The sequence below is a fragment of the Triturus cristatus genome, chromosome 3_2 (genome assembly GCF_964204655.1).
Source record: "Triturus cristatus chromosome 3_2, aTriCri1.1, whole genome shotgun sequence".
Classification (NCBI taxonomy): Eukaryota; Metazoa; Chordata; class Amphibia; order Caudata; family Salamandridae; genus Triturus; species Triturus cristatus.
The window spans coordinates 335,209,274-335,236,658 of record NC_140584.1 but is presented as its reverse complement, the minus strand read 5'-3'; the positions used below and the strand labels follow the sequence as shown (position 1 = coordinate 335,236,658).

Genomic DNA, 27,385 nt, shown 5'->3' with positions numbered 1-27,385 from the left:
GTCCATAAAGCATCTAAGATTGAATTGAATAGATCTAAGCCTTGTCAGTGACTGGTTGTTTGAGTCCTTCTTTAGAAATGAAGTTGGGACCTAGATGTGGATATAACTCCTTCACTTACAGGGAATCACCTACACAAGGCATGCCAACACACTTTAGAGTGCCTCACTTAAACAATACATAACACAAAATATCAATATGAAGTATAGCACAGATTGTGCTCTCGGCAAAAATGTAAATGTACAAAGGCATAACTAAATTTGTTCGAGGTACCGTGGGCTTTTTCCGCTTGCTTTTCCTTTAACAGGAAATGTCCAGGTTGGTGGTTAGCCAGGAGGATTTTTTATTGTAAAGTGTTCTTAGGGGGGCAGTCTTGTTATTTTTTCCTTTGTGAAACTGTAAATACTCCCTTGATAAAAATAGCTGTGATGCCGATATGGTTTTTTATGTACACATACTTATTTTCTTTTTTGCGTGCCATCTGATTTCTCCATTGATGAACATATATTGTGTGGTTATGAAATCAGTTCACCGTGGGTGATTGTACATTTATGCCGGTCCTTTATCCATGAGCCTTTCTGCCGAAAGATCAAGTCAGAATCAGGTGTGTGACTCATGCTGCTCTTCTAAGCCACCTAAAAAGATGACCAGACTTCGTTCTACTTTCTCCTTCTGAGGCCTGACTGAGACCTCATCAATGTTCAGTGTAATCCTTCAGAAGAACGCCTATCATTTCTGCTCTCTGTATCTTTGCAGGGAACTGCTCTTTGAAGTAATCTTCCTGTCGGTGTTGTGGAGTCCTTTTGTGCTGGGACCTCTGTACTCAAAACCTTTTTCACATAAACTCTCATCATAGACATGGAGATGATCAACACTCTAGACTTTAATATTGTGAGCCAGGCTGCCAAAGTAAAGAGCCTTTGCAAGTATCCATCTCAGTCAAAATAATGTTGACTAAGAATACAGACAGGCGTGGGTCTAGCTTGATTGGCAGTGCTGTGTAAAGGCACTCTTTGTCACTGCTGAGAGCTTCACTCTCATAAATGCAAAGCAGAGACATCTGCGTGTCTCTTATAGTTTCTGAACTGATACAGGAAATGGCTCAGTGCACAGCATTAAGCAAAATGTAAGGCTGTGAAACATTGCTGTTTTCTTATCCCATTGTACACTCCTTCGCGAAAGGTGAGCTACACACCTTACAATATTGCAACAGTGAGGCTTACACAATGACTCTGAGTTAAGGCTGGAGCTCGCTGTGGGGATCTCTTCATCGGTGTCTTGTGGAACATTGCAGATTTGCCCCTCCACATAAACATATTGGTGTTGATCGTGGATATTTCTGACCTTAAAAGCCTTTATAAAGTGTTGGATCCATGTAGGAATGGTCCTCTCTAAAGCCCTCTTCCGCATTTGTATGCAAGGTAGCACTTATTCCCCTCATGGATGGCTGATATTAGAAATGTGAGGGTGGGATGTCGCCCAGGGCATGTTCCTGCTGAGATCCAACAAAGCAGGTATTGACAACCAGAGAACAGACAGCCTGAGTAGGTGATTTCACTTCCAGATGATTGGGAACTTCATCTGGAATTTCGCAGCTCCATGTTTGAAGCATGAGGGCACCCAGACTTTGTTGTTGAAAACAGGTGACCACATGGCTAGACGGAGACCCCTAATGACTTGGGTGGGGCATGATGCTCACTTAGAGATGGGCTTTCCTGTATTCTGGATTCCTTAGTGTATAAGAAAAAGAAGTCCTTTCACCACCATCCCACCCCTGACTTTTCATGACCCTTTTGTGGTGGTTCCCAATTAAGCCTTGCAAAGTCTACTCTGAGAGGGGTTTTCCTATATAATTTTTCTCATCCAGAAATCATTTCACCACCTTCCCATTCCTGACTTTTGGTGGCCCTTGTATCGTCGTCCTAGTTTGGCCTTCCAAAGTTTGGTTCTTAGACTGCCCGCTATTTTTTCAGGAGCAAACATTCACCTTCACCAGAGAAAGGACTTCCTGCCTACGGGAAAAGGGAGAATGTGTCAACCCTCGCTACCATTGCTCACATGGAGTGCCTGTTTCCTAAAAGTTAGCATTGGATCACTTTAGCTTCCCTTCATAGAACATGGTTCTTCTGGCGGAGAGCTTTCTGCCACCAGAGTGTAGTATGGAAACACATGACTTATGTAATTGGACCCTGCTTTTCTTTTTTTTACACCTGCTCTTGCTTGGTGTATGATTCTGTCCTTTCGGAGCTATCTTAACGAATCCAGCAACCAGGTTGATGCCTAGTTCTGAGTGTGAAGTTCTATAGTACATTTTTGTACAGGTTTATATCACTCTTTGCTGCTTTTTCTCTCTCTCATCCAGGAAACCCAGGCACGGATCTCGTTGCGCTCAAATAACAATCACAGCAACGTTGTGGTGTTCAAAATAGCAGTGAAGTTTATTTTTGAATATTCGCTACCAAATAACCAGGCATAGTGCCTGTGTGTGTGTGTGTGTGTGTGTGTGTATATATATATATATATATATATATGTTCAGAATTCCTCTGTTTCTCTGAAAAGCCTCTTGATTCGGTGAAGGATCACAGCACCACGTCAAAAGGTACTCCAAAGTTCTTTTATTTAACGATAGTGCAAATTACAAACGGTAGAGGACGGTCTTCATGTTGCGGCTCCCAGACTTCTACTGGACCATAGAGTCCTAGAGCCTAGAGTGTCTTTTTTAAAGTGCTCAGTGCTATTTCCCTCGCTGCTTTCTATTAGAAAAAAGACTAGACTTTTGTCAATCCTCACTGATGGTATAAATATGAAAGTCTACCATTCTGACTATGTTAGTTTAACATTGTTTTTCTATTTTATATGAGTTAAATGTTGTGGAAGGCAATTTTACTCCTTCATTTGAGATGATAAATTGGATTTTAATTATTTTCATAGTTGCATTTCAAATGGCACATCCTTGCGAACAGGCATCCATCTACAATAAAGATGTAGTCATTACAGTAAACTATTACACAGTGTTTCCTAAAAAGCATGCACTAAATTGTTACTACTAGTGCAAAATGTAAATTTTTTTTATGCCCGCTTACAGAATGACCTGCATTATAATAAAAATCTTTGATGCAACACTATTGTTCAAGGGTGTCTGCAGAGGAACAAAAGACATCTCATGTCACTTGTCTCTCCAGTCATTTTTTACGGATAATTTATGCCAGTCGTGAAAAGGCTTATTTTAATAGCTGTCCATTATTAACCAGTATAGTTGCCTTAAAGTAAAGCTAACCAATAACATGTTGTAGTTTGCTTCTAAGATTTGATCAGGTAAATATTGTGAGTCGTTCCTAATTGACAGGAAAGAGATTTACCGCTTGTTCTTGTAATCTGTCCTCAAGTGACAGGGCCCGGAAAGCAAACTTAAAATTGTTACCTAAGCCTTTAGTTAACAATGGTTTAACAGCAGAATTTAATGTTGTCTCAGAACAATCCAATAGTTAGTATGACAACAGGAGACCGAGCTTTCCTTGCTCCTTAGGCTTGCTCACAGAATACAGTTCTCATCTATTGTGCCTTGAAAGAAGGTATCCTGAAGTGCAGTATAAATCCTTAAAGTCAATTGTATCTTTCTGTGGAAAGCAGTCTGTTAATCCACTGCACAAAAGCACATTCCACCACGTTTTTCTTCAAGTATTTATAGGTGGAATGCAGATAGCATAATTTTATGCAAAATAGTTAAAATATGCATATTTCCATATGTTAAAATGTAGACCGAGATAATCGAGAAAAACAGATGCTTCTCCAGTATTGGGGTATCTTTCATAGATTCACATGTCTGAACCATTCCCCGTCATCTAAGTGGGAGCCCCACGGTACTTAAAAATAGCAATATATATGCATATAGAAACCATATCATGGGTAACCTAGAACCAGGAAGTAAAGTAGCCAGAAATCAAAAGGAAAAAATCCTCCACTTTCATGACTTGTCCAAGTCATTATATATGGTCCAAACGACAGCCAATCTGGCGACAGCCCCACCCAGCATGTTCTCCTCAGGCTCAGGCTCTCAGATTTTCTACCGCACGTCGTGTGAAGGGAGTCTCCCTGAGCTCTGCTCAGTTCTTCTCAGTTTTCTTTGGAAACTTTTCCTGTTACGATGTCTTCTTCAAAGAAATCTCTTTCAACCTTGTGAATCTTGTGGGAAGCTCCAGCTGTTTTCAGAAGATCCCCACAAGAAATGCATTTACTGCTTATATCCTGACCACCAGGTGAGACTGCAAGATCTGCTTGTCTTTCCCACAAAAGACACTGAGGGACAGAGAGGGGCGTCTACTTCTGTGGCTATAGAAGATTAAAGATCAGGACAATCCCTTATCTGAAGTTGTGAGTGCGTCCTCTAGAAAGAGGAGTGCTGACGTGGATTTATCTTCTCCTGGGGCTAAGGTGTTGAAGAAACAGCATACCTCCAAAAGTGCTGAGTTGCCTTCTACTTCAAAAAAGGCTCTTCCATCTTCTAAGAGTAAACTATGCCTTCTACGCCCCCGAGAAAGATTTCAAAGTCTCAATCTTCGAAGCAGGTTTCTGACAAGGATTTACCTCAGAATGGGGCCCTCGTCGACGAGCTCGACGACGACGCCTTCGTCGACGAAACCTTCCGTCGCCGCTACGACTACGTCGCCTGCAACCTTCTCGTCGCCGAAGCCACAGATGATAATGTCGCGGGCGACACTGGTATCTGTCGCCGTCAGACTAATTCCGTCGACGAGAAAGATTAAATCTACCGTCGATGCGCCGACGACGAAGATTAAGAGTGTCGTCGACGATTGCCTCGTCGACGACTGCCTCGTCGACGAAGTCAGTCTCGTCGACGAGTGCCGTCTCGTCGACGATGACTCCATCGACCCCCGCCTCGTCGACGACTACTTCATCGACGGTTGCCTCGTCGACGTTACCACTATCTTCATGTACGGCTCTTCAGGTTTGGTGTTCGTCTACGCCTGCAGTATCTTCTACACCCTCTACGACACCATTTATGCAATTGCCTCCGTTTACAGCGCCATCTTCTTTACTACAAAGGAATGGATCTTTATTGGAATTGGAGGTGCTTTCTCCTATTACAATCTCTCCTGCTAAGGTTCCTCTTAGGTTACCTGAACAACTACTGGATTCTGATGAGGATGATGAAGAGTCAGATGAGGGGGATAGGTTTTGTACCGCCAGGAGCCCTTCTGAACTGCTCATTAAGTACCAAGATGTGGATCGAGATGACGAATTTTGTCCGGAGACGGTTCCTTCAGCTCCAGATACACTTCCTACGGCCCAAATGCCTTTGGCTCTTTTAAACAATCTGCAGTACATGTTGGACGATTACTATCGCCGTTTCCCTCCATCTGAATCTGCTTCTTCTATACCGCCCACACCTGTGCCTCCATCTTCGTCAGCTTTGAGGTCGCCCAGGCCACATTCTCCTGTAACTTCGCATCACTCTCAGGATGCTCACACCTCTGATGACGATAGAGAGGAAGGAGAATTGGATGACAGATCAGTCCTCACGGAATGGGATGATTACTAAATTCAAACTCCGTCGCCTTCAACTCCTGCTCCTGTCGATTCTCCTCCTGTTAACATTGGAGGTTTTCACCTTCTTATGGAGAGGGCTACACAGCGTTTTCTACTTCCTATGGAAACAAAAAAGGATGATTGTTTCCTTTATGATTTTAAAGACCAACCAAGAAAACAAGTACGATCTATTCCGATTATTGATTTCATTTGGCAAGAAGGATTAAAAATTATGAAAGCTCCGGCTTCTGTTCCTGCGGTCCTGCCCCGCCTTGATAAAAAATACAAGGTGACGAACAATTCGCCTGCATGCTTGATAGGCCAACCAAAGGCAGATTCAATTATCGCCCAAGCAGCTCAACGACGAGCGCGGAATCCCTCATCCGGATCGGGATGGTAGACGTCTGGACGCTATTGGAAAGAAGGCGTTCACTATGGCAGCGACGACAGTTCGTGCAGCTAACTCACTAGCTATCTCACGACGATATGATAGACAATTTTGGTCGGACATTTCTCCCTACATCGACATGTTGCCTGAGCCCTCTAAGTCAGAGGCGCTTAAAATCCTCGAGGTAGGGGAACAAATCTCTGCTGAGATTGATTCATCGGTGGATGTTGCATCTACAGGTTTTCGACAACTGGCAGGTGCCGCAGTCCTGCGGAAGCAGGGCTGGTTAAAATCAACATCATTTCGCCAGGAGGTTCAGGCTAAAATAATGGATATGCCTTTTGATGGCGAGTCTCATTTTGGGCAGCATGTTGACGAGGCCCTACAGGCCATTAAAAAGGATATCGAGACAGCAAGATCTCTCAGAACGCTTCAGTTTCGTAAACCGCCCCTCCGGGGTGTGAGAGGCCGCGGATCCTTTTCTAATCGAGGAGGATATAATCCGCAAAGACAAAATTAGTCCTATCAAAGTAACCAACGTTGCTCTTCCCAGCGTCAACAATCATTCAGACAGCAACCATCTACCTCCTACTCCCAATATAGAAGGAAGTCTACCTACCGCGGACGTGATACGTCCAAGAAGCAGTGACAACTGCCACCTACTCTACCGCTTGCCCCGTTAAAAGTTGGAGGAAGAATCTCCCGTTACTACTCAAACTGGTCGAAGATAACAACAGACAAATGGGTCTTGGACATTGTAGCCAGTGGCCACGTTCTAGAATTTGTAAAACTTCCTCCGAATTCTTCCCCCAAAGGACCACCTCCAGCTCACCTCTCAGAGCTTTTTGCCCAAATAAATTTGATGCTGTGAAAAGGAGCGATCGAAGTAGTCCCTCGATTGCAAAGAGGAACCAGCTTTTATTCCAGGTTTTTTCTGATAGAGAAGAAATCTGTAGAATGGCTTCCCATTCTAGATCTTCGCTCCCTCAACAAATATCTCAAAAAATTATCCGGATGCTAACTCTGCAAGAAATCCTTCAACTTCTCACTGCGGGGATCATATGACCCCTCGACCTCCAAGACGCTTATTTTCATGTACCAATTCTACCCAGACACAGAAAGTTCTTGAGGTTCAGAGTGGCTGGCAGGGGCTTTCAGTTCAAAGTCCTCCCTTTCGGACTACGTTCCGCACCCCGGGTCTTTACCAAGGTCTTAGCACCGGTGGCTGCACACCTTCGGCTGGAGGGAATTCAAATTTTTCCTTATTTGGACGACTGATCAAGGCGAATTCTTTCAACATCGCAAACGTCCATACACAGAGATATCTATCTCTTTTTCAATCTCTGGGCCTCTCCACCAATTTCGACAAGTCTCACCTCGTCCCATCGCAAAACAGAACGTTCTTGGGAGCCACCATAGACACTTTACGAACACAAGCCTTTGTCTCAAACGAAAGGCAACTGAAACTTTGCAAACTTGCCCAGCTACTGCGATCAAAAGAGTGCGTTTCAGTCCGGCAGTTCACGTCGCTTCTGGGGATGCTTTCCTCCTGCATTCCTCTGGTCCCCAATTGCCGTCTCAAAATGAGACCTCTGCAAGAGGAACTCAACAAACAGTAGCTACAAGTTTTGGGATCCTTCGACGATCTCATTCACATCAGTCCTCAAATAAGGGACGCTCTACGATGGTGGACTTACAAGAAAAATGTAGCAGCAGGCTGCTTATTCCTAATAGAAGCTCCAAGCTTCGTCATCAGCACGGGCGCCTCCCTAGAAGGATGGGGAGCTCACCTGCAAGGACTGCCGGTAAGCGGAAGATGGGATGCTCCGCAACAAACTTGGCATATCAACCTCTTGGAATTGCTGGCGATCTTCCAAGCCCTAAAATCTTTTCGCATCATCATTCTCGGAGCATCAGTGTTGATCCAGACGGACAACACAACAAGTATGCACTACTTGAACAAACAAGGAGGGACAAGATCCACACTATTGTCTCAGCAAGCCCAAGAGTTTTGGGATTGGGCAATCAAACATCGGAAAAGTCTGACATCAATCCATGTCCCGGGAGTTTCCAACGTTCTCGCGGATTCCCTCAGCCGATCGACCACTTCCAATCATGAATGGGAGCTGCATCAACCAACCTTGAATCGTATTTTTCAGGAATGGGGTCGGTCCGATCTGGATTTGTTCGCGACCAGTCTGAACCGCGACCAGTCTGAACCGAAAATGCCCATTCTTCGCAAGTTGGCTTCCCCACAAGGGATCGTGCGGGAATGCTTTTTAATGAACTGGTCGCGTATTTATGCCTATGCTTTTCCACCGATACCATTGTTTCCCAGGATTCTCCGGAAAATGAAGGAGCCTTGTCACCTAATACTCATAGCTCCCTGGTGGCCTCGCCAAGTTCTGGTTCACCGAACTCCTCCTTCTCTCCGAATGCGATCCCATTCAGTTGCGACCAATACCGAACCTTCTATCCATTCAGAACAGTCAGATCTGCCACCGGGATCCTGCATCCCTGCACTTAGCGGCGTGGCGCCTGAGCGCTTTCAATTCGCTCATTTAGATATTCCTTCAGACTGTAGAGAAGTCTTGGCCAATGCTAGAGCGCCCTCCACAATCAAGACATACAGGCTTAAATGGAAACGATTTTGCGTTTGGTGCCATGACGCCAACGTTCATCCAATTCATGCAAAACCGGAACAAATATTGCCTTTTTTTTTTGCATTTGACAAGATCAGGCCTTTCGCTTTCTACCCTAAAGGTATTTCTAAGCGGCTTTATCCAAATTCCGACATGATGGTTCCAGCTCTCTGTACTCTTCTAGGATCATTCAGCAGTTCAAGGGATTGTTTCGCATGTTTCCTCCCATTCACCGTCCACCTCCATCCTGGCATCTGAACGTTGTGCTCTCACAACTCATGCGTCATCCTTTTGAACCTATTCATAAGGCAGATTTAAAATTTCTCTCATGGAAAGTCTCTCTACTATTAGCCCTCACATCTGCTAGGCGGGTCAGTGACATTCAAGCCTTCACTATAAAACCGCCTTACCTTCAGTTCACCAGAGATTCGGTAGTGCTACGCACTAACCCCACTTTTATGCCTAAAGTACCTTCGGACTTACATCTCAACGAACCGATCATTTTAAAAACTTTCTCTCCTAATCCTCAATCACCTGCAGAAAGGGCTTTAAATACTCTTGATGTCAAGAGGGGTCTCAAATTCTATTTACAGAGGACATCTTCAATACGGAAATCTGATCAGCTATTTATAGCTTATGGAAAGATGCGTACAGGATACCCAATATCCAAACAGTCCATTGCTCGTTGGATTTCTGCCGCAATTTGTTTCTGTCATCAGCATGCAGGCAGACCTTTACAGACCACTCAGAGAGCACATTCTACTAGAGCAATCTCTTCCTCTACCACTCTCTTTGCTGGTGTGCCTATTCATCAAATCTGCAGAGCTGCTACGTGGTCCAGCAGGCATACCTTTACTAAGCACTACTGTTTGGAAGCTGCCAGCGAAGCAGACACGTCTGTGGGACAGGCGGTTCTCCGTAATCTTTTTAAATAAGGTGAGCCTCTGTTCTTTCCTTTTCCTCTTGCTATTTTCTGACATACAGATATTCTATGACTGTTGGTGTGTGTGTGTGTGTGTGTGTGTTTATTTATATATATATATATATATATATATATATATATATATATATATATATATATATATATATATATATATATATATATATATATATATATATATATATATATATATTTGTGATTACATATTGCCTATGATGCGCATATGCTTATGTTTGTGATGATAACATCACTCGTATTGTTACGGAGTTACTGCTCTCAACTCTGATTCAGGCATGTGAATCTATGAAAGAAACCCCAATACTGGAGAAGAACAAAAGTTACTTACTTGTAATCTGTGGTTCTCCAGTATTGGTATCTTTCATAGATTCACATGCAACCCACCCACCTCCCCTCAGAGGCTCTTCTCTGCTCTGTTCACTCTGGATCACACTTGTGCTAGAAAATCTGAGGAGAATATTCTGGGTGGTGCTGTCGCCTGATTGGCTGTAGTTTGGACCATATATAATGACTTGGACGAGTCATGAAAGTAGAGGATTTTTTCCTTTTGATTTCTGGCTACTTTACTTCCTGGTTCTAGGTTACCCATGATATGGTTTCTATATGCATATATATTGCTATTTTTATGTACCGTGGGGCTCCCACTCCGACTTCGAGGAATGATTCAGGCATGTGAATCTATGACAGATACCAATACTGGAGAACCACAGATTACAGGTAAGTACCTTTTGTTCTTCCGTTATGTATTTAGAGTAGGGATACAGTTTGGTTCATATTCTTTAGCGCAGCATGCCTGTAAACTGAGTACAAGAACCTGGGTTTTTTCCACAACGTTCTGTTATCTTACCATTGTGTTTCTCATAACAGAGGTGAATGTACAGAAACTTTAAGAGGTCGTATCCGCGATCTAGAAACTGAATGTAAGAAGTTAACAATCGACCTGAAGCTAAAAGAAGATCAGATTCGTGATCTAGAAGGAAAAGTCCAGGTAATGGGATGGATCTCTTTAAAATCTGGTTTGTGTATTGCCATAGTTCAAGAAATTATGAAAAGTGTTTTTGTTCATCCCTTGTTTTTGATTGTCGTATGTTATCAAAATTACTGCTTTAGATTACATGATGTCTAAAATACAATTGTTGAGACATTCTTGCACGCAGTGTTTTTCAGAGCTCATTATAAACTAGACAGATTGTCATATTTATAGCATGAGAGCTCATGTAGAGCAGTGTTCTGCTGTGGGATCGCATGTTGTCCAACAAAGGTCTGGAATGAGAAACTTTGCTAGGCATGTTGACTCTTAAGGGTTTGCCATTGAGCTCCTGACAGAATAAAGATCTAGCCCTGCAGTAGCACTCTTTCAGAGAGAGACTTCTAAGCGCAGATTCCTGACCGTTTGAATACTTCAACAGGCGTCAGACTGGTTTCAGAAAATCTTCAGCAGTACCACAAGGTCCAGCAAATGGCACCAGCGGCTCCACTTGAGCGGCATTTTGGGCCAGAGTTGTTGTACGCAAGCCTATATACAGGGGTATAGCTTAATCCGTGCGATTCAAGGGGGGTTGAACCTTACATTTTCCAACAAAAAGTCAAAGTGGGCTGCAGGGTGGAGGGGTAAGATGGCCAGGGTTCAAGAGTACTGATTGGCATTAGGTAAGCCTCTGTCTAGGGTGGCACAGTGGGTGAAAAAACATGGGTTGGAATGCTACCCCAAGCGATTACCCCTGGTTAGAGTACTTGCAAGCATACATTCCATCTTTTGGGTGTTTGATTGCCATTAGTGGGCTTGGAAACCTGAAAGTGGCACAACTTTCCAAGCCTAATACTGCCAATGTTTGTGAATTTCAAAAAGTAGTAAATTTGCACCCATACAAGGAGTACTTTTGTGGATGCATATTTATAATTCTCTTCGGTATACCAGTAATTATATATTTGTTTCTGCTCCAAAAAATGAACAAATTAAAAGCTCTTAGTGAAATGAAAATAAGAAAAACCGATGTGTAGCAGACCTGACTCAGGGCCTACACACTCCTCTATCAAGCCAAGAATGCATTGCAGGATGTCAGCCCAAACACACCACTGAAGCTACACCCCTGGGCCTGGTAGCTTATGGCTGCAGTCACATAACACACAACAGCCTGGAGTCCCTGCCCTGGGATCACTCGTGTTATGTGTATTTTCGCTGCAAACACTTCTTAATCTGCTACGAGAAGCCTTGATGGTAGAGTTGTCAAATCCGTGCAGGTGAGCAGGGCTCCAGGTTTCTAGTCCGCACATTTTACAAATCACTTTATCAAGTGACTGACGGCCCCATGTACTAATCACGAGTAGCAAATAGAGGTGGGTTCACCAGCAGATTAATAGGGAAAGCCTGACCAAGGGTCTGTTTTTGCTGTAAGTGTTCATGCACGACCCGACCCATGAAAACATTTTGCATATATATTGTGCAACAAAAATAATGTAAACATATGATCCAGTCTCTTCAAAATTCAAACAAAGTGTATTAATGGCTCTCCCCATTGATAATGCCATAAGAGGCAAGTCAGCAGTCCCTCAAACCCTAAACATGGACTAAGTTCTCATTCTAGATGGAGCAGCATTATAGTCATTTAGATCAGACATAAGAGGTGCTTGTACAGGGCACACCCTGAACTGGTATTTAAAAGTGCTCTCAATTTAAGATAATAAAAAAGTCTCTGAAAAAATAACGTTTTTACCAAGAATCCCACAATTTGTGCAAGCAGGAAAGCTGGTACTGATTTAAAGTTACCTAGCTTCACATCTTGAAATACAGCCACCAGATGTTTATATATGTATCTCTCTTTCCTGTGTTATATCAAAGGTCACTGTTTTCTCTTTTATTCCTGGCAGAAAAATTGGCCAAAGATAGCAGACGCGACACAGGGCCCCCAGACCAAACTACCAAGTCAAGCATGCATTTATTTGGTGGGTGTCACTGCCTATATAGGTACTAGCCATGCATGCTGGCATGTTTCTTTCTTTACTCGCCAACAGATGTGGATCAGAGGCTACCCCTTGTCTCATTGAGACAAATTCTAAAACATTCTGAGAAACCATTCTACATTGTACAAGGGTATATGTCACCATCCAGATTTGAAGGGTTCAAACCCTTTGGTTGGAGAATGTTGCAAGCAAATGTCTGTGACTGACCCACATGTGGTTTGCCTTTGGTGCCTAGGATCGGACCACGACTCCAAGGCCTGCAGTGATTGTGCCTTGATGCACCTCAAGGATATTTGAGACCGGAAAGCTAAGCTCTTTGTGGCAAAGCACGACAATTCCCCATGCCTAGATAGGTCGAAGTCCAAAGGTAGGTCGTGGTCCTCCTCCTCAGGTCGCTCCTGCAATCCCAAGGATAAGAGCAAGAAGTCCAGATGGGAATCCGCCCCTTCCTGCCACTTTCAATCTCTCGAGATGGCGTCAAGTCGTCATCGTGCCTCTGTGTCATGCTCCTGAAGCCACTCTTCTTCAGAGTGGATCCTGACCCTTGTTCTGCGGCAACCAGAATTTCTGGGACCATCTGTGATGCTGCAGTAAATTCCGTACTTCAGTGAATCCATGGTGTGGGTTTTTGGCATGTTACCAGCTTCTTTTGGTGCATCTGCAGGCCCCAATGACCTGAGAGGCTTCCCAACTGGACTACTGCTGACCGGTTCACGCTGTGCTCCAGCTGGGCCCTCTGGATCCGCTCAGGGCTCCAGACAGACTTCAGTATCAGCCCTCTCCCTGGTGTCACAACCCAGGCGGGAACGTGATCCACTGATGCCAGCGCCATCGCCAACCCATAATGCTGTCTGATGCAGAGACCGAGGCCATGCACTCCATTATCTGAGCTGGTACCCATTTACCACAATAAAAATCTGTTATTCAGCGCCAAGATACCCTTGGGTGAATGTGCGCTTTACAAATACATGTGTTATGTTATGTTACATTTCTGATTTTGATATCAATCAAGACCTTTGTAAAGCGCACTACATACAAGTAAGGGTCTCAAGGCGCTGGGGGAGGGGGGGAAGGGGGGTGCTGCTACTGATTGAAGAGCCAGGTCTCTTCCTTCTTGAAAGGCTCATGGTCTTCTTGAATGATCCAGCACAGACTAATAATTGAGCTATGATGTTGGGAATGATATTGCACAGCCTTACCAAGAGGAAAACTGGTACGAGGACCTACAGGATGCCAGTGGTCTGGATACCTCCTTTTACACTGGACAAGTTCTCCAAAGGCCTGCACTCCCCCAAACCCCCCACAGCTCTACCACCAAAGATAGCACCACCATTGCCATGGTTGTGCATAGAGCGACAGAGGTCTGGACCTTCAACTTCCTACTCAAGAAGTTAGGACAAATGTTTTGATTTCAGGTACTACAGTCTCTCTAAACAAGTCCTGAGGGTCTTCTCCCATTTAATGAGGCTCTATCTGACAAGCAATTGGGAACCTGGGCCAAACTTTTCTAGGGCCTCAGTGTTAATCGTCAGATTGCAGGCATCATCGCCCTGCCCCAGGTGGTTTGTATTTCCTTACGCAGCACCCAACGCCTGTGAACCCTGTTGTACAGACTTCAGCCAGAAGGGTAAATCCAAACTTGCTTCCCAATACTCCCCTGACAGGGAACGAAAGAGGATAGCAACTTTTTGGCAAGCAGAACTTTTCACCAACAAGCCCCCCCCCCACACACCCCCTGTGAATGCATGTTGCTTTTTCAGTCTCTACTCTCACACTTTGTGGGATTCAGTAGCCCAGGTGCTGCAGGATGGCCACCATGTTGCCAAATTCACCATTCGCTGTGGGCAGGATACCACTGACTCCCTAAATAGGGTTATTAGCCCCAGTGTGGGCCTTTTCTCCAATTTTAGGATGAGGGCCACTGGCTTTTCAGGAGACGTCCAGGCTAGCCTCATGGACATGCCTTTTTTGGGATAAAGTAGTCTTGGGCTTGGAGGGCTTCAAGAATAGAACAGCTCACATGGCGCTCCCTGTGCCTCTTTGCTCCTCTGCACCAGCAGGTTTGCCCTCTCCATGGCTATGGTAGGGGTTTCCTGCATCGCAAACAGCCCCAACAGGTACAGCAATCTCTCCAGGCTTTTCGTGGCCAAGGCACCTACGAGGGAGGGAAACAGGAACAGTTTAAAGCCCAGTCTCTTTCTCATCCCCCCACAGCTGCCACATCTCCCAAGCCTCTTTATCATGCCTTTGATGACAGACACCCTGTCAGAGGCAAGATTTGACATTTTCTTCTGCGGTGGCAGGTGATAACCTTGGACAAGTAGGTCCTGCAAATTAAGCAGGGTTACGCTTTACAGTTTCTCTACACCCTGCTGCACCTTTCGCTACCCACAGGCAGGCTGATGGAGAATCATCTGTTGCCTTTGCAGCAGAAACTGCATGTTCATCTGACCAAAGAAACCAGAGAGAGGGTCCCGGTGCCAGAAGTTGGTCATGGTTGGTATTTCAGCTATTTTCTGGGGCTGAAACTAGACTGGGGCCTCCATCCTATTTTAGACCATCACTCCTTCAATGATTTCCTGCGGAAGGACCAATTCAAGATGCTCACCCTGGCCCAGCCTTGTCTGCCATTGACCCTAGAGACTGGATGATAGCGCTGGCCCTGCATGATGCTTATTTCCACACCCCCTCCAGCAGGCCCACAGATGTTGCCTACAATTCACAGTAGACCACAACCATTTTCAGTTCGCTGTGCTCCCTTTAGATCTTACCAGCCCCCCACAGATGTTTACAAATATGACTGCGATGGTAGTAGCACATTTTCAGTGGTCAGGGGGTGCCAGTCTTCTGCTACCTCATCAACTGGCTGTTGAAAGCAGGTTCGCCCTAGGCAGTCATCAATCACCTTCAGACTATGGTGAACCTCCTGACATCCTTGGGGTTCACTATCATTGTGCCGAAGTCACATCTGACTCCTCCCCTTCATTGTTTCTATTCTGGACACAGTACAGTTTCACACCTATCCCCAGAGAGGAGAGTCTTGAACATTCAGCATGTTATCCAAATGTTTCACCCTCTGTCTTGACGTTCAGTGAGGATGAATCTGAGGCTAGTAGGAGTGATGCCAAGTGTATCCGGCTGGTCAAGAATACCAGATGTAGGATCAGCAGTGAGTTCTGAAATCCTTGTGGGCTCAGCACCAGGGGGATCTTTCCCATCTTTTCCAGATTTCAAAGAGATTGCAAAAAGATCTGCAGTGTTGGGTACGGGACCACCCTGAGCTTACAGTGGTCACTGATGCATCGCATCTGGGATGGGGAGGCCATCTGGGAGAGATGGAGTTCAGAGATGTCTGTTCTCCGGAGGACACCCAACTTCATTTCAACCTTCTGGAATTGAGAGCCACCCGCATGTCTTTGAAAGCTTTCCTGCCCTCCATCAAAGGGATGCTAGTGCAGGTGCTCGTGCAAAACACCACCACCATGTGGTACTTCAACAAGCATGGTGGGATGGGGTCGTCAAAACTGAGCCAGGGGGTTTTGCGTCTCTGGGCCTGGCTAGACCGCCAAGGAATATTTCTGGTTACTCACCACCTGGCAGGTTCCCTGACTGCAGAGCAGAAGAGCTAATCTGTTGACGCTTTGTGGATCACATACAGCAGTTACATACGGAGGGTGGTGCAGGGTCTTTACCTAGAATGGGGAGAGCCATTGATCAATTTTGTTTTACTACCACTGAGAACGCGAAATGTCCGCTCTTTTGCTTGTTGGAGTTTCCAAGGTGTCTCTCGCTTGAAGACACTTTCAGCATAGAGTGGAACTCGGGACTTCTATATGCTTTCTAGCCTATAGCTCTCCTGTCCTGAGTTCTGATGAAGATGAGGACCGACCAGCCCCTAGGCATTTTAGTGTCCCGGATTGGGCATGGAGAGTAGGGTATCCTGAACTCCTGGGCATGACCATTTGTTCTCCAATCAGGGTGCCTCTTCTTGAGGACTTCCTGTTGCTGCAGCAGAGCAGGCTTCTGCACCCAAAGGTGCACATCACACCTCCATGCTTAGAGATGAATAGTTCACCTTCCTCCTGAAGTTGTGAATGTCATTTTTGCAACCTGGCACCCCTCAACCAAATCTGTATACGTCTGCCATTGGGATAAGTTTGGGGCCTGGTGCGCTGCTAAACATTTATGTTTAAAGTATTTTATTGTCACATCCAAACTCAGACACAGCAATACAAGATCGGCAAATGAAAAGGAGCAAAAGTCCGGCATGACACTTCATTTCAATACAAACGTCCCCGCCCCCCCAACGCCCCACCTAACTCCCCCCCCCCCCCGACCCACCCCACCCACCGTCCAGTGCGCTACTAACATACTGCCCATCTCCTAAAGCTATAGGTAATTGGGGGGGAGGGTCTCGTCCCTCTCACTGATCTGGCGCTAGCGGACTCGTAAGCCGCAGGAGGCGAAGGTACCTCGGACAGGTAAGCTCCCTAAACTCTGTGAGCAGCAGAGAGTGGAATGGTTGCCACAGGTCATTAAATTGCGTTACATCCCCTGCCACCACCAAAGACAATTTCTCCATCCCCAGCACGTGCCAAAGTCTGTGGAGCCAGCCCGTTATCGTGGGCACCGTGTCCGTACGCCAGTATAGCAAGATATTCTGAACTGCAGAGCCGAGTGCAATGGCGATCTGCCTGCCTCTTCTAGACTTGAGGGGATACATTAGATCATTTGGGAGTCCTAGCAGGGTATATGCCGGGAGGCGCGGGAGCTCTATGCCGAAATGGACATCAATTTCATCCAGCACTTCCTTCCAGTATCCAGTTAAGAGGGGACAGTCCCAGAGAATGTGCGTGAGTGTGCCCCGTTGCCCGCACCCTCGCCAGCATGTGTCTGTCTTACTATGATCGAACTCATGGATCCGCTCAGGCGTATAATACCAGTAAGTGGACACTTTAGTGAAAGTATCAGTGAGGCCCATATGATATGCTGAGTGGCGCGCCCTATAGGATATTTGGTCCCAGTCCTTGGGGCTCAGTGTCCTCCCAAGCTCCCGTTCCCATCTAGTCCTCCCTGGATTGTGGAAATGTGTCGAAGGTAATTGCAAAAACTTATACAGGTCCGAGATTAGTTTTGAGTCCGATGTGCGGGACAACAGCCATCTCTCACACGGCAAGAGCCTCCTGTCCGCCGCATCCCTCACCTGTGGCTGAAGGGCCCAATGCCGAACCTGCATATACCGGTGTCTCTCCGTTTCGGGGAGCGAGAAGTCCTGCCGAAATTGCGTGAACGGAATGACCCCCTCGGGGCCATACAGGTGGCATAATGCTCTGCAGCCAGCCTGCCGCCAATGCGTGAAGGCTCCCTTCTCCATCCCAGGGGTGAAGGCAGGATTATCCACTAGCGGCGAAAGCGGCGAGGGAAAGGTGGTGAGGTCATATCTAAGGTAGGTCGCATCCCAGACCCGCAGAGGCACCCTAGTTATGAAAGAGGCGTAGAGGTTCCTAGGCCGGTGGGACCGGTGCAGGAACGGTATCTCCTGCAGAGGTCGCCCCGCCACCGCCTGGTCCTGGAAAAGCCAATGCTTATCCGACTCCCACCGGCACCATTCGACCAAGTACCTCAATTGCGCCGCCTGAAAGTATTTACGGAAGTCGGGAATACCTAGGCCTCCAGCGTCAGGAGACAAGAGGGAGAGGGTCCTACGTAGCCTAGGCTTTTCCCCCTGCCAAATGAACCGGGCCACGTCCGACTGCAACTGCTGTATCCACCCCTTAGGCGGCGACAGCGGCAGGGCCCTGAATAAGTAAAGTACTTGCGGCAGAATCGTCATCTTGACGGCAGCAATCCTACCCATCCAGGCAAGAATGCCGCGATTCCAGCGGCCTAGCTCGCTCTTGATCTTGGCCCCTAAGGCCGAGTAGTTGGCCGAAACCATGGCCGACAACGTAGGAGCAATCTGAATCCCTAAGTATGGTATCGCCTCAGAGGACCAAAGCAACGGGAACCGGTTCTGCAAATACGCCTTAGTATCAGGCGCCAGGGAGATATCCAAAGCCACCGACTTCCCCATATTTACTTTAAAGCCCGAGACCGCGCCGAACGCCGCCAGTTCTTCCATACAGGCTGGAAGCGATGTCCGGGGTGTAGCCAATGTAAAGATGACATCATCGGCGTAGAGACTGATCGCGTGGGTAAAGCCTCCCATCCGTATCCCCTCCACCGCCGGCCGCGTCCGCACCCGTTGAGCAAACTGCTCCATGTAGAGAGCAAAGAGCAAGGGCGAAAGCGGGCAGCCCTGCCTGGTGCCTCTCTCGATGGGGAAGGCTGCAGAGGTGTGACCGTTAACCCGGACCACTGCCGAGTGCTCCCTATAGCAATTAAGGACCATGGTACGAAACCGTTCTCCTACACCCGCCTTCACCAGCACCTGTTCCAAGAAGGGCCAATGCACACGATCAAACGCTTTTTCTGCGTCAACCGTGAGCATCATCCTCTCGCCCGGAATCCGGGACGCCTTTTCCAGCAGGTGGACCACTCGCTTCGTGTTATCCACCGTCTGCCGCCCCGGAACGAAACCCGCCTGATCCGGGTCGACAAGGCCAGGTAGATAAGGCGCCAGGCGGCTTGCCAATATTCCAGTATAGAGTTTCAGGTCGACATTCAGGAGAGAAATCGGCCGATAAGATCCACAGTGTTTAGGATCTTTCCCCGGCTTGGGGATGACCGTGACGGAAGCCCTCAGGAGGTCAGGTGAGATGGCTCCAGGTTCCGCGAAGGAGTTGAAGAGGCAGGCGAGGACGGGGACTAACGACCCGCAGAACGTCTTATAAAAGAGGGCCGAGTAGCCATCTGGGCCCGGTGCTTTGCCATGCTTGAGTCTGGCAATGGCTGTCACCACTTCCTCTATGCTAATGGCCCTGTTCAGGTGGTCCGCCTGTACGGGGTCCAGGGAGGGCAGAGTGACCGAGTCCAGATAGGAGGTCATAGCCGGTACATCCGGCGGGTCACCCGCGTAGAGGTTCCCGTAAAACCCCCGGAACGCGGCCGCGATGCCGACATCGTCCGTTACTGCAACGCCCGAGGGGTCAGTGAGTTCCCTCACCAGCTGGCTCTGCCGGGTGGCCCGGAGTTTATTGGCCAAAAGTTTGCTACATCGATCCCCCCCAGTATAAAAAGCGTGGCGCAATCGGAGGGCCGCATATTCCGCCCGGTCCACATCCAAGGCGGCAAGCAGTTTCCTCGCTTCTTTGAGCTGCCGCCAAATCCTCGGAGCCCCCGTTCTGCGGTGGATCAACTCCAGCTCCCGGACTCTATCAGTAAGCTCGTCCCTCTTTATCTTGCGCTCCCTATTTTCGGCCGCGGGGATGGACAAGAACTCCCCCCGGAGGACCGCCTTCAAAGCTGCCCACTGGGTGGCTCTGGTGGTATCTGTGTTATCATTGTGTGCCAAATATTCCCTAAGTACCTGCTCAATACGATCCGTTACCGTTTTCCTGTGTAGTAGAGTATCCCGGAGGCGCCAGACCCTTGCCGTGGCGGCAGACGGCGGCAAGCGAAAGGAGGCCTCTACAGGGGCATGATCCGACAAGGAAATAACCCCCATGTCCACGGCGGACGCCAGGGCCTGCGCCGGGGAGGTGACCAGGAAGTGATCAAGCCTCGCATAGGTCTTGTGCGCGTGGGAGTAGTAGGAGTAATCCCTGGCTGCTGGGTGCATCTGGCGCCAGAGGTCCCGGAGGTCCACCTCCGCAAGGCTGGCCCTACAACCAGCTGAAAGTTCCCCCACTTGCGGGGAACGCTGCACCGATCTGTCGACCACCGAATCAAAGACCATGTTAAGGTCGCCCCCGAGGATAACATGCCTATCCGGCGAGGCCGAAATCTCCTCCACCGCAGACAGCAAGAACCGCTCCTGTTTATCATTGGGGCTATAAAGGGAGCCTATCGTGAATGTAATGCCCCCCACCCGGAACCTATGCGCCAACAGCCTCCCTTTTATTTCTGCAAATTTGTGGAGGTGTTCCCCCCGGAAATGTCGAGCCACCAGAATCGCTACCCCTGCGGTCTTGGCAGTACCGGAAGAAAAGAACTGCGTCGGAAATTTACAAGAGCGTAGCCTATGTGTATCCTGTGGTAACAGGTGGGTTTCCTGAAGGAGGCAGATGTCCGCCTGAGCGTTTTCTAACAAGGAAAGCACCGCTCGCCGTTAACTGGATTGTTCAGACCCCTGACACTCAAGGTCACGATCTTAAGGGTATGGGGAGGCATAGTAAGAATTGCGTAGAAAGGCGCGAGTGTCCAGCGCGGTGATCATAATGGGCGGGCACACTCCCCCCAACTCAAACCACAAGTCAGTCTCCCAAAAACAGTATGCAAAGCCTCTCCCCCCTGCGCAGCGCAGCCCAGTGCCAGTCTCCAGCCCCAATGTGTCCAGGTCTCCCCCCACACACCCTCCAACCTCACAATCCACCTCCCTGTGCGCCCCCCCATCGACACAAAGCAAGACAAAGTGGGGGAACTCAGGCAAAGCAACAAATCCTAGCACAGCGCACTGGACAACTCCCTCCCTCCCCCACACCCAACTCCCACGACCCCCCCCCCCGGCGCCCCAACACCCCAAAACAACCCCTTCCAAACCCAAAACACTGTCGCCGTCCCCCCGAGAAAATTGTCCAAGTCCAGTCCCGAAGGGACAAGTCTTTGGTAAAGTACTCCAGTGGACGTCCAGCCACCGAACACCCCCCCCCCCCCCCCCCCCCCCGCCCCGATCCGGCCCCCAAACCTGCTTAGTGTTGAAGGCTGTGAAGATCTCCCCCCGGAGCAAACCTACGCCGTCAGCGCCGTGTCAGCTAGTCCAGTATTCTCCGCCACCTCGGACACCGCCTCCGCCATGCTGGCTCTGATGGTGGGCGAGTCCAGTCTCGTCGGTCGTGCCGGAGTGTGCCGCCTCGACACCCGCTGCCATCCATCACTGCCGGCACGCCCCCGCCGCCGCGGAGCTGCGTCCCCCTCCGGTGCTGATATGCCCAAGACTCCGCACGTTTCCTGCAGTGACCGTAGTTGATGCATAGCGCCATTCCATCGGAATATGAGCCTGAACGGGTGGCCCCAAGCATATGGTGTTTCGTGCGATCTCAGGAAGTCTGTGGCGATTTTGAACGCTTTCCGTTTCTGGAGCGTGATTGCGGACAGATCCTGATACAAGGCAACTGGGTGGCTCCGGAAGGTGAGGGGTTGCCTCCTCCGGGCTTCCGCCAGGATGCGTTCTTTGAGCGGAAAGTCCGGGAGATAGGCCAGAATGTCTGGGGGCGGCAACGACGCCCTGCGCCGCGGCCCTACTCGATGCGCTCTGTCTATCCCTACAGGGAACCCCGCCGGCTCCCCCAGCACCTCTCGGAATAGATCCTGCAGGTACCCCGCCACATCCGTCCCTTCCTCTGTGAGTGGAACGCCTCTGACCCTGATGTTGTTGCGTCGCGACCTGTTTTCGAGGTCCTCAGCGTGCGCTTGGAGGTCGATCTGCTGATCCCGTAGGCGTAGCACCTCTTGCTGCAGACGTTCGAGCTCCTCATCCCTGTTCCGTCCGGTGTCCTCCATCGTGGCCACCCGCTCTCCCAGGCTGTCCACTTCCCGCCGGACCTCCCGCACTTCGCTGGCCACCTCCTTCTTCAGGGCTTGGAAGTCCTCCCGCAGGGAGCCGAAAAGGGATTCCATGAATGATCTTGTGATCGGAGGCTCCCCATCATCGGCGACTCGCGACCCGCCGGAGGGGCCAGGCGATGGCTGCCCCGGTCGGCTCGCTGCTGATTCCTACCCAGTAGTTCGGGGAGGGTGCGGTCCCCCTTCCATCCTCCTTTGCTGCCCGCCATGAGCTCCGGGAAACAGCGCTGATTGCCGCTTCTGTGCCACAGAGGCCTCACGCAGGCTCCTGCCCCGCCCCAGCGTCTCCGGGGCCCCGGTCGTCCTCCTTCGCGTCGTCTCTCTGCGGCGCCTCTGCTGAAGCGCGCCTGTGGTCCGCTTCTGTGCCCCTCTGGGCTCCCTCCGCTCACCTCTGTGCTCGTGGCGCAGCTGCCACCGCCGGGCACCCCCCGCACCCGGGCCGTCCACCGCGTACCCTACGGTCTCGGGACTCGCCAGGGGCAACACGTAGGGCGTGGGCCGTCCCTCCTGACTCTGGCTCCCGTGTGCGTGAGGCAGGTCCCGCCTAGCACTCCTCTCAGTCCACAGTGCCCATCTAACCCCGAAGCGGGTCCCAAGGGCTGCGGGGCAAGGTACAAGGGGGGGGGGGGAGGCCCCTGCAGCCGCCTCCCCCGCGATCCAGCGGCCAGATCCCCGGGCCGCAGCGCCGGCGTGCGCACGTGTCGTCCACAGACCCCTGTCCACTGTGTTACCTCTGGGTTGGGGGTCTGCACCGCACTCTCGGGGCCGCGTCCCGTGTCGCACCACTGCCAGCTCCTCCGCTGTAAGCACCTCGCCGGGCTGGTAAGTGCCCCTCCGATCTCTGCCAGGACACAGGGGTGCCGCCTAACTTGCCCACCAGGCGCGTATGCAGTTTTCCAGCGTTTTCCAGCCCCCGGGGGCGGGGCTCCGCCCCCCCCGGATCCGATCACGCTCTTCTCGGGGCCGTGCCTCTGTGGGCTCCAGTCTGGGCCATTACCGGGTCCCCGGTGGTTGTGTGGGCCGTCCGTTCCCCTCCCGGCCTGTCGCCTCTGCAAAGCCGGGCGTTGTCCTCGACAGGCATCCGGGTCCTCAGCTCCCTGCGCCGGCTCAGTGCTCCGCCCTCTCTCGGCCGCTCTTTCCGGTCCGCTCCGGCGGGCGCCACGGGCCTCCCCCGATCTCTCCGAGGGCTAGGCAGCCCCGCACCCCGGAGTCTCGGCTCGCGATTCCCCGCACCTCCGGGGGGAGATTCAGCGATTAGGCGCGGTCTAGGGCCTCACGGAAGCGGGAGCTGGCGGAGAAGCCGTCCGCTCACCTCGCCATCTTGGCCACGCCCCCCGCTGCTAAACATTTAGACCCACTCCATGACAAACACAGGTTCTGTTGTTTGTGTTGTCCCTCACCCAGCGAGGCCTTACTGGGGCAATGTTAAAATGTACCTGTTTTCTCTTTTGTCCTTCTTACGGTTACCGGACCAGCCAGTTGTCATCTTCTACATCAGTCATATCAAAGAACAGTAGGTGGATGATCAGCTCTTCATCTGGTTCACTGGTGCAAAGAGCGGCAAGGCTGAACAGAAAGAAAACAAAATCTTGCAATTGATCGTACTCTGCAATAAGATTTGCTATGCTTTGGTCAAAGAGCAGCCCCCTAACGTCTTGAGAGCTTATTGTACCAAGGCCAAAGTAAGGGTAGAGACATAAATGCCGGTCCCAAAGCGTCAGTGCCGGTGGCCCCCACGGCTCAAATTGAGCACTGCTACATGGGTGTCACTACATACGTTCATGAGGCGCTATTGCTTGGACAATCTGGTCAGCTGGAAGGCCACTTTTTCCCGCTCAGTCCTTAAGTACTTTTTAGTTTGATTCCTTTCATAGACCCTCCACTTAGAAGGTATTGCTTGAGTATGTGTTCAGAGGGTGAGGAAATGGCAGTTAAAAGTCTCTCAGAAACTCATAAAGTTGCTTACCTTTGGTAAAACTTATCTGACACAGACTATATCTAACTGCATATTCCTGACTGACCCTCCCACCCCTCACCATCCACCCCTCATCATTCCATGAACTGGTCTCTTCACATAAAAAGATTCCAATTTAGGAAGCTGCACACTGGTCACGAACAATCTGATTGGCTCTGTATCTTCGGCCGTAGAAGTATCAAGAAAGCAGCTGATGTCAGTTGGCATAGGTGAAGCCTAAATAGGCAGCGCACTTCACATCTGGCTCAGAAGGTCATCGACATGGAACTGTTTCCACCATTTGCCAGATGGAGGGGTACTGCTAAAGTCTTTCCCGATCCAGTCTGACGCCTGGGGAAGTATTCAAAAGTTGAGAAATCTGCAGTCAGATAGTCTCTCAAAAAGAGCTTTACCAAAGGTAAGTAACTTGTTCATTTATGTTTTTCTGCAGTCAACGGGTGACTCGGAGGTTTCTCAAGCCCTTCATGCTTGTATAATAATGGTTTGTGAGTGCACTTGTACATTGATCAGTTCTATTCATAAAGTAATTGGCTGATGTCAGAACTCAAATCGCTGTCCGTTTTGGGATGAGTATTTCTGCAAATTACTTAACTATTGTTAACAAAATAATAACATTTCATAAAATATCCAGTTTGACGCAGATTCAAATGTCATTCTCCAATCCATTCGGTTGCAGTTTTAAATAGCTTAGGTTAACCTTGTAGGAAATTCCTCTTTTAGTTAGGGTCCCTAGGTATTATTAAAAGAGCAAAGGAGTATGTTTCTGGGCACTGTTACCTTCACACCTATTTTCCTGCCAACATTCAGGGCTCTTTCGCCCTGATGAATGCCTGTGACTGTATGATAGTTTATGAGCAGAACCATGTTGGCAGGAAAATAGATGTGAGGGTCACAGTGCCCAAAACATCCCCTTGGCAGGAAAATAGATTTGAGGGTCATAATGCCCAGACACATCCCCCTTTACTCCTCTGAGGGTGTCTAACAATAGAGAACTTTCCCATAGGGTTACCCTATGGTATTTCTGTCTGGAACCCTGCAATTATCCAGTAATAATAGTTTATCAAGCACTCCCTCATACCTGTGAGGTTGAGTCCGCCCTGGTAGTACCAACGTAAGAGGGGTGAGGATGCCTATAATAAAGCATGCCACATTACATGGGTGAGGCTTCCTCATCCAGAAATACTTGAGCTGGCCTTTCATCTTAAGGATACTAAATATGGAATATGATTTCCATCTTTATACAACCTTGCTTCCCCATACACATTGTGTTTAGAATTGTTAACTTTTCAGATGACATACAGTATGCACATTAATTGCCTTTTGATCTTCTAGTGTGATTGCATTTTTCAGCAGCCTGACAGACGATACTCAAGAGTTGTCTTTGGCATACTGTTCTCTTTCTTTCATATGCACCCCAAGTATTACATGTGGCTCAGCAGACCTGTCAAGCAAAATTTGACACTGTGCTATCAAAAGGAGGCCCACAGCCCCACCCTGCATATTCTGCCGACCTCAGAGTCCTCATCGCTACCCTTTCAGGTTAGACTATTGTGTGCTACTAGGAGGCATTTCACACCTTTTTCACATTTACCTAAGGGCTAATTGATGCCTGGGAGCTGGCAGAGGAGTATGCTGAATAGTTGTCTGGCAGTTCAGACCGGTAATGGTTAACTTACTAAAAGTTACTTTTTCTTAATATTTATTAAAAATCCGACTCCACCTTTGAATTAGATGTTTAATAATTATTAAAAATAGTTGTTTTATCATATTTTTAGCTGTTTCCTAACCCAATATAGCATTATTAAATGTAATGGTGCATCCCAGTGTTTCTGTACGGATTAGGAAGCTTTGCTACAGTGAAAAAAGCTTGCGAAGGCTAGTCACCATAAGGACATGTTTGACATGAAATCTTTGTGTCCTATTTTTACATACCATGCACCTTGCCTTATTGACTATAAGGACTACATGGGGTGAACTATTAATATTCAATAGAATGTTTCGACTTGTCAAAAGAGTTTAACAGGTCGAATTGCAGGTTTTATACTGCTTCAGTCCGGCTACACGGGAAGACATGAAGCCATGTTTGACTGCCACTGTCGTGGATGTCACAATAGGTGCTGCAAACACAAGGAGATGTTGGACGGAGTTGCTGAAACTTTTTAAACACTCACCCCCAGTCACAGATCTGGGTTGACTCCATCATCATTCTTTAGTACACTTTGCCACCCCAGTTCAGACACAGCTAAATGCAAATCAGTCTTGACCTTGTGCCTCATGGGAACAGTCCAGGCCGAACTGCCAAGCCATGTCTTCCCTGGACCGGAAACACGCATTCTGGGACCAGTTTCGGGCTAACAGCCCTCATCAGCCAAGCTAGCTAGATTCCAGTGGCAAAGTGATCAAGGGACCCACTTCTAGGCATACCCTGCCAACTTAGGGCGAACAAAGAAAACACAAGGAGATGATGGACGGAGTGCTGAAACTTTTCAAACACTCACCCCCAGTCAAAGATCTGGGTTGAATCCATCATCATTCTTTAGCACATTTTGACACCCCAGTTCAGATACAGCTATATGCAAATCGTGTATATGCCAATAAAGTGTCAGACATCAATGACCTCACCGCTCACTACAACTCCTCAATGACCAAAGTCTTCGACCAAGCCGCTCCACCAAAACTCAAAAGAATTCCGGACAAAGACAAAAACCCATGGTTCAGCAGAGCCTTGAATGAGGAGAGACGCAAACTTAGATCAACGGAATGGAAATGGACGCAACATCCGTCCCCCCCATCATCTTAAACTTCTCCGGAAATCGAGAAATTCCTACAATAAAAGTATCCTACAATCAAAAAAAGACTTTTTCAGATCAGAACTAGACAAGGCCAAAAGTAGACCAAAGAAACTCTTCGAAATTCTAAAACAACAATTATACAATCCTCACCCCTAACATTAAAATCACAGTTGAGTAGTGTAGAATTTTCCTAATTTTTCACAGCTAAAACAAACTCCCTCGCGCTTAGTACGGCGGCAATCACCTCAGCCACCTCAAAGAGCAGTCAAGCCGAAAATCCTGTACTACATGAGCTACCGCTGCCCAAAAATAACTCACTGGTCCACTTTAAAACTCTACGATCTCAATGACATCACCAATATTCTAGCGACTACCAAACTCAACAACCACTTCAACAACCCTGTCCCCTCAAATTGCTTACCCCACCTCTTCCATATCATCTCGCCTCTCTGGACCAAAA

The 27,385-nt window shown here is 48.5% G+C and overlaps 1 protein-coding gene across 2 annotated transcripts in view; it reads left to right on the top strand.

The window, feature by feature from the left end:
* The window catches only part of MACO1 (macoilin 1), a 282,509-nt gene that overhangs the window by 170,538 nt on the left and 84,586 nt on the right, over positions 1–27,385 (top strand). For both annotated transcript variants that reach the window (XM_085647812.1, XM_085647813.1), the window contains exon 9: positions 10,402–10,522. In XM_085647812.1, the coding sequence (XP_085503938.1) occupies positions 10,402–10,522 (121 nt within the window). The remainder of the gene's footprint in view (positions 1–10,401; positions 10,523–27,385) is intronic.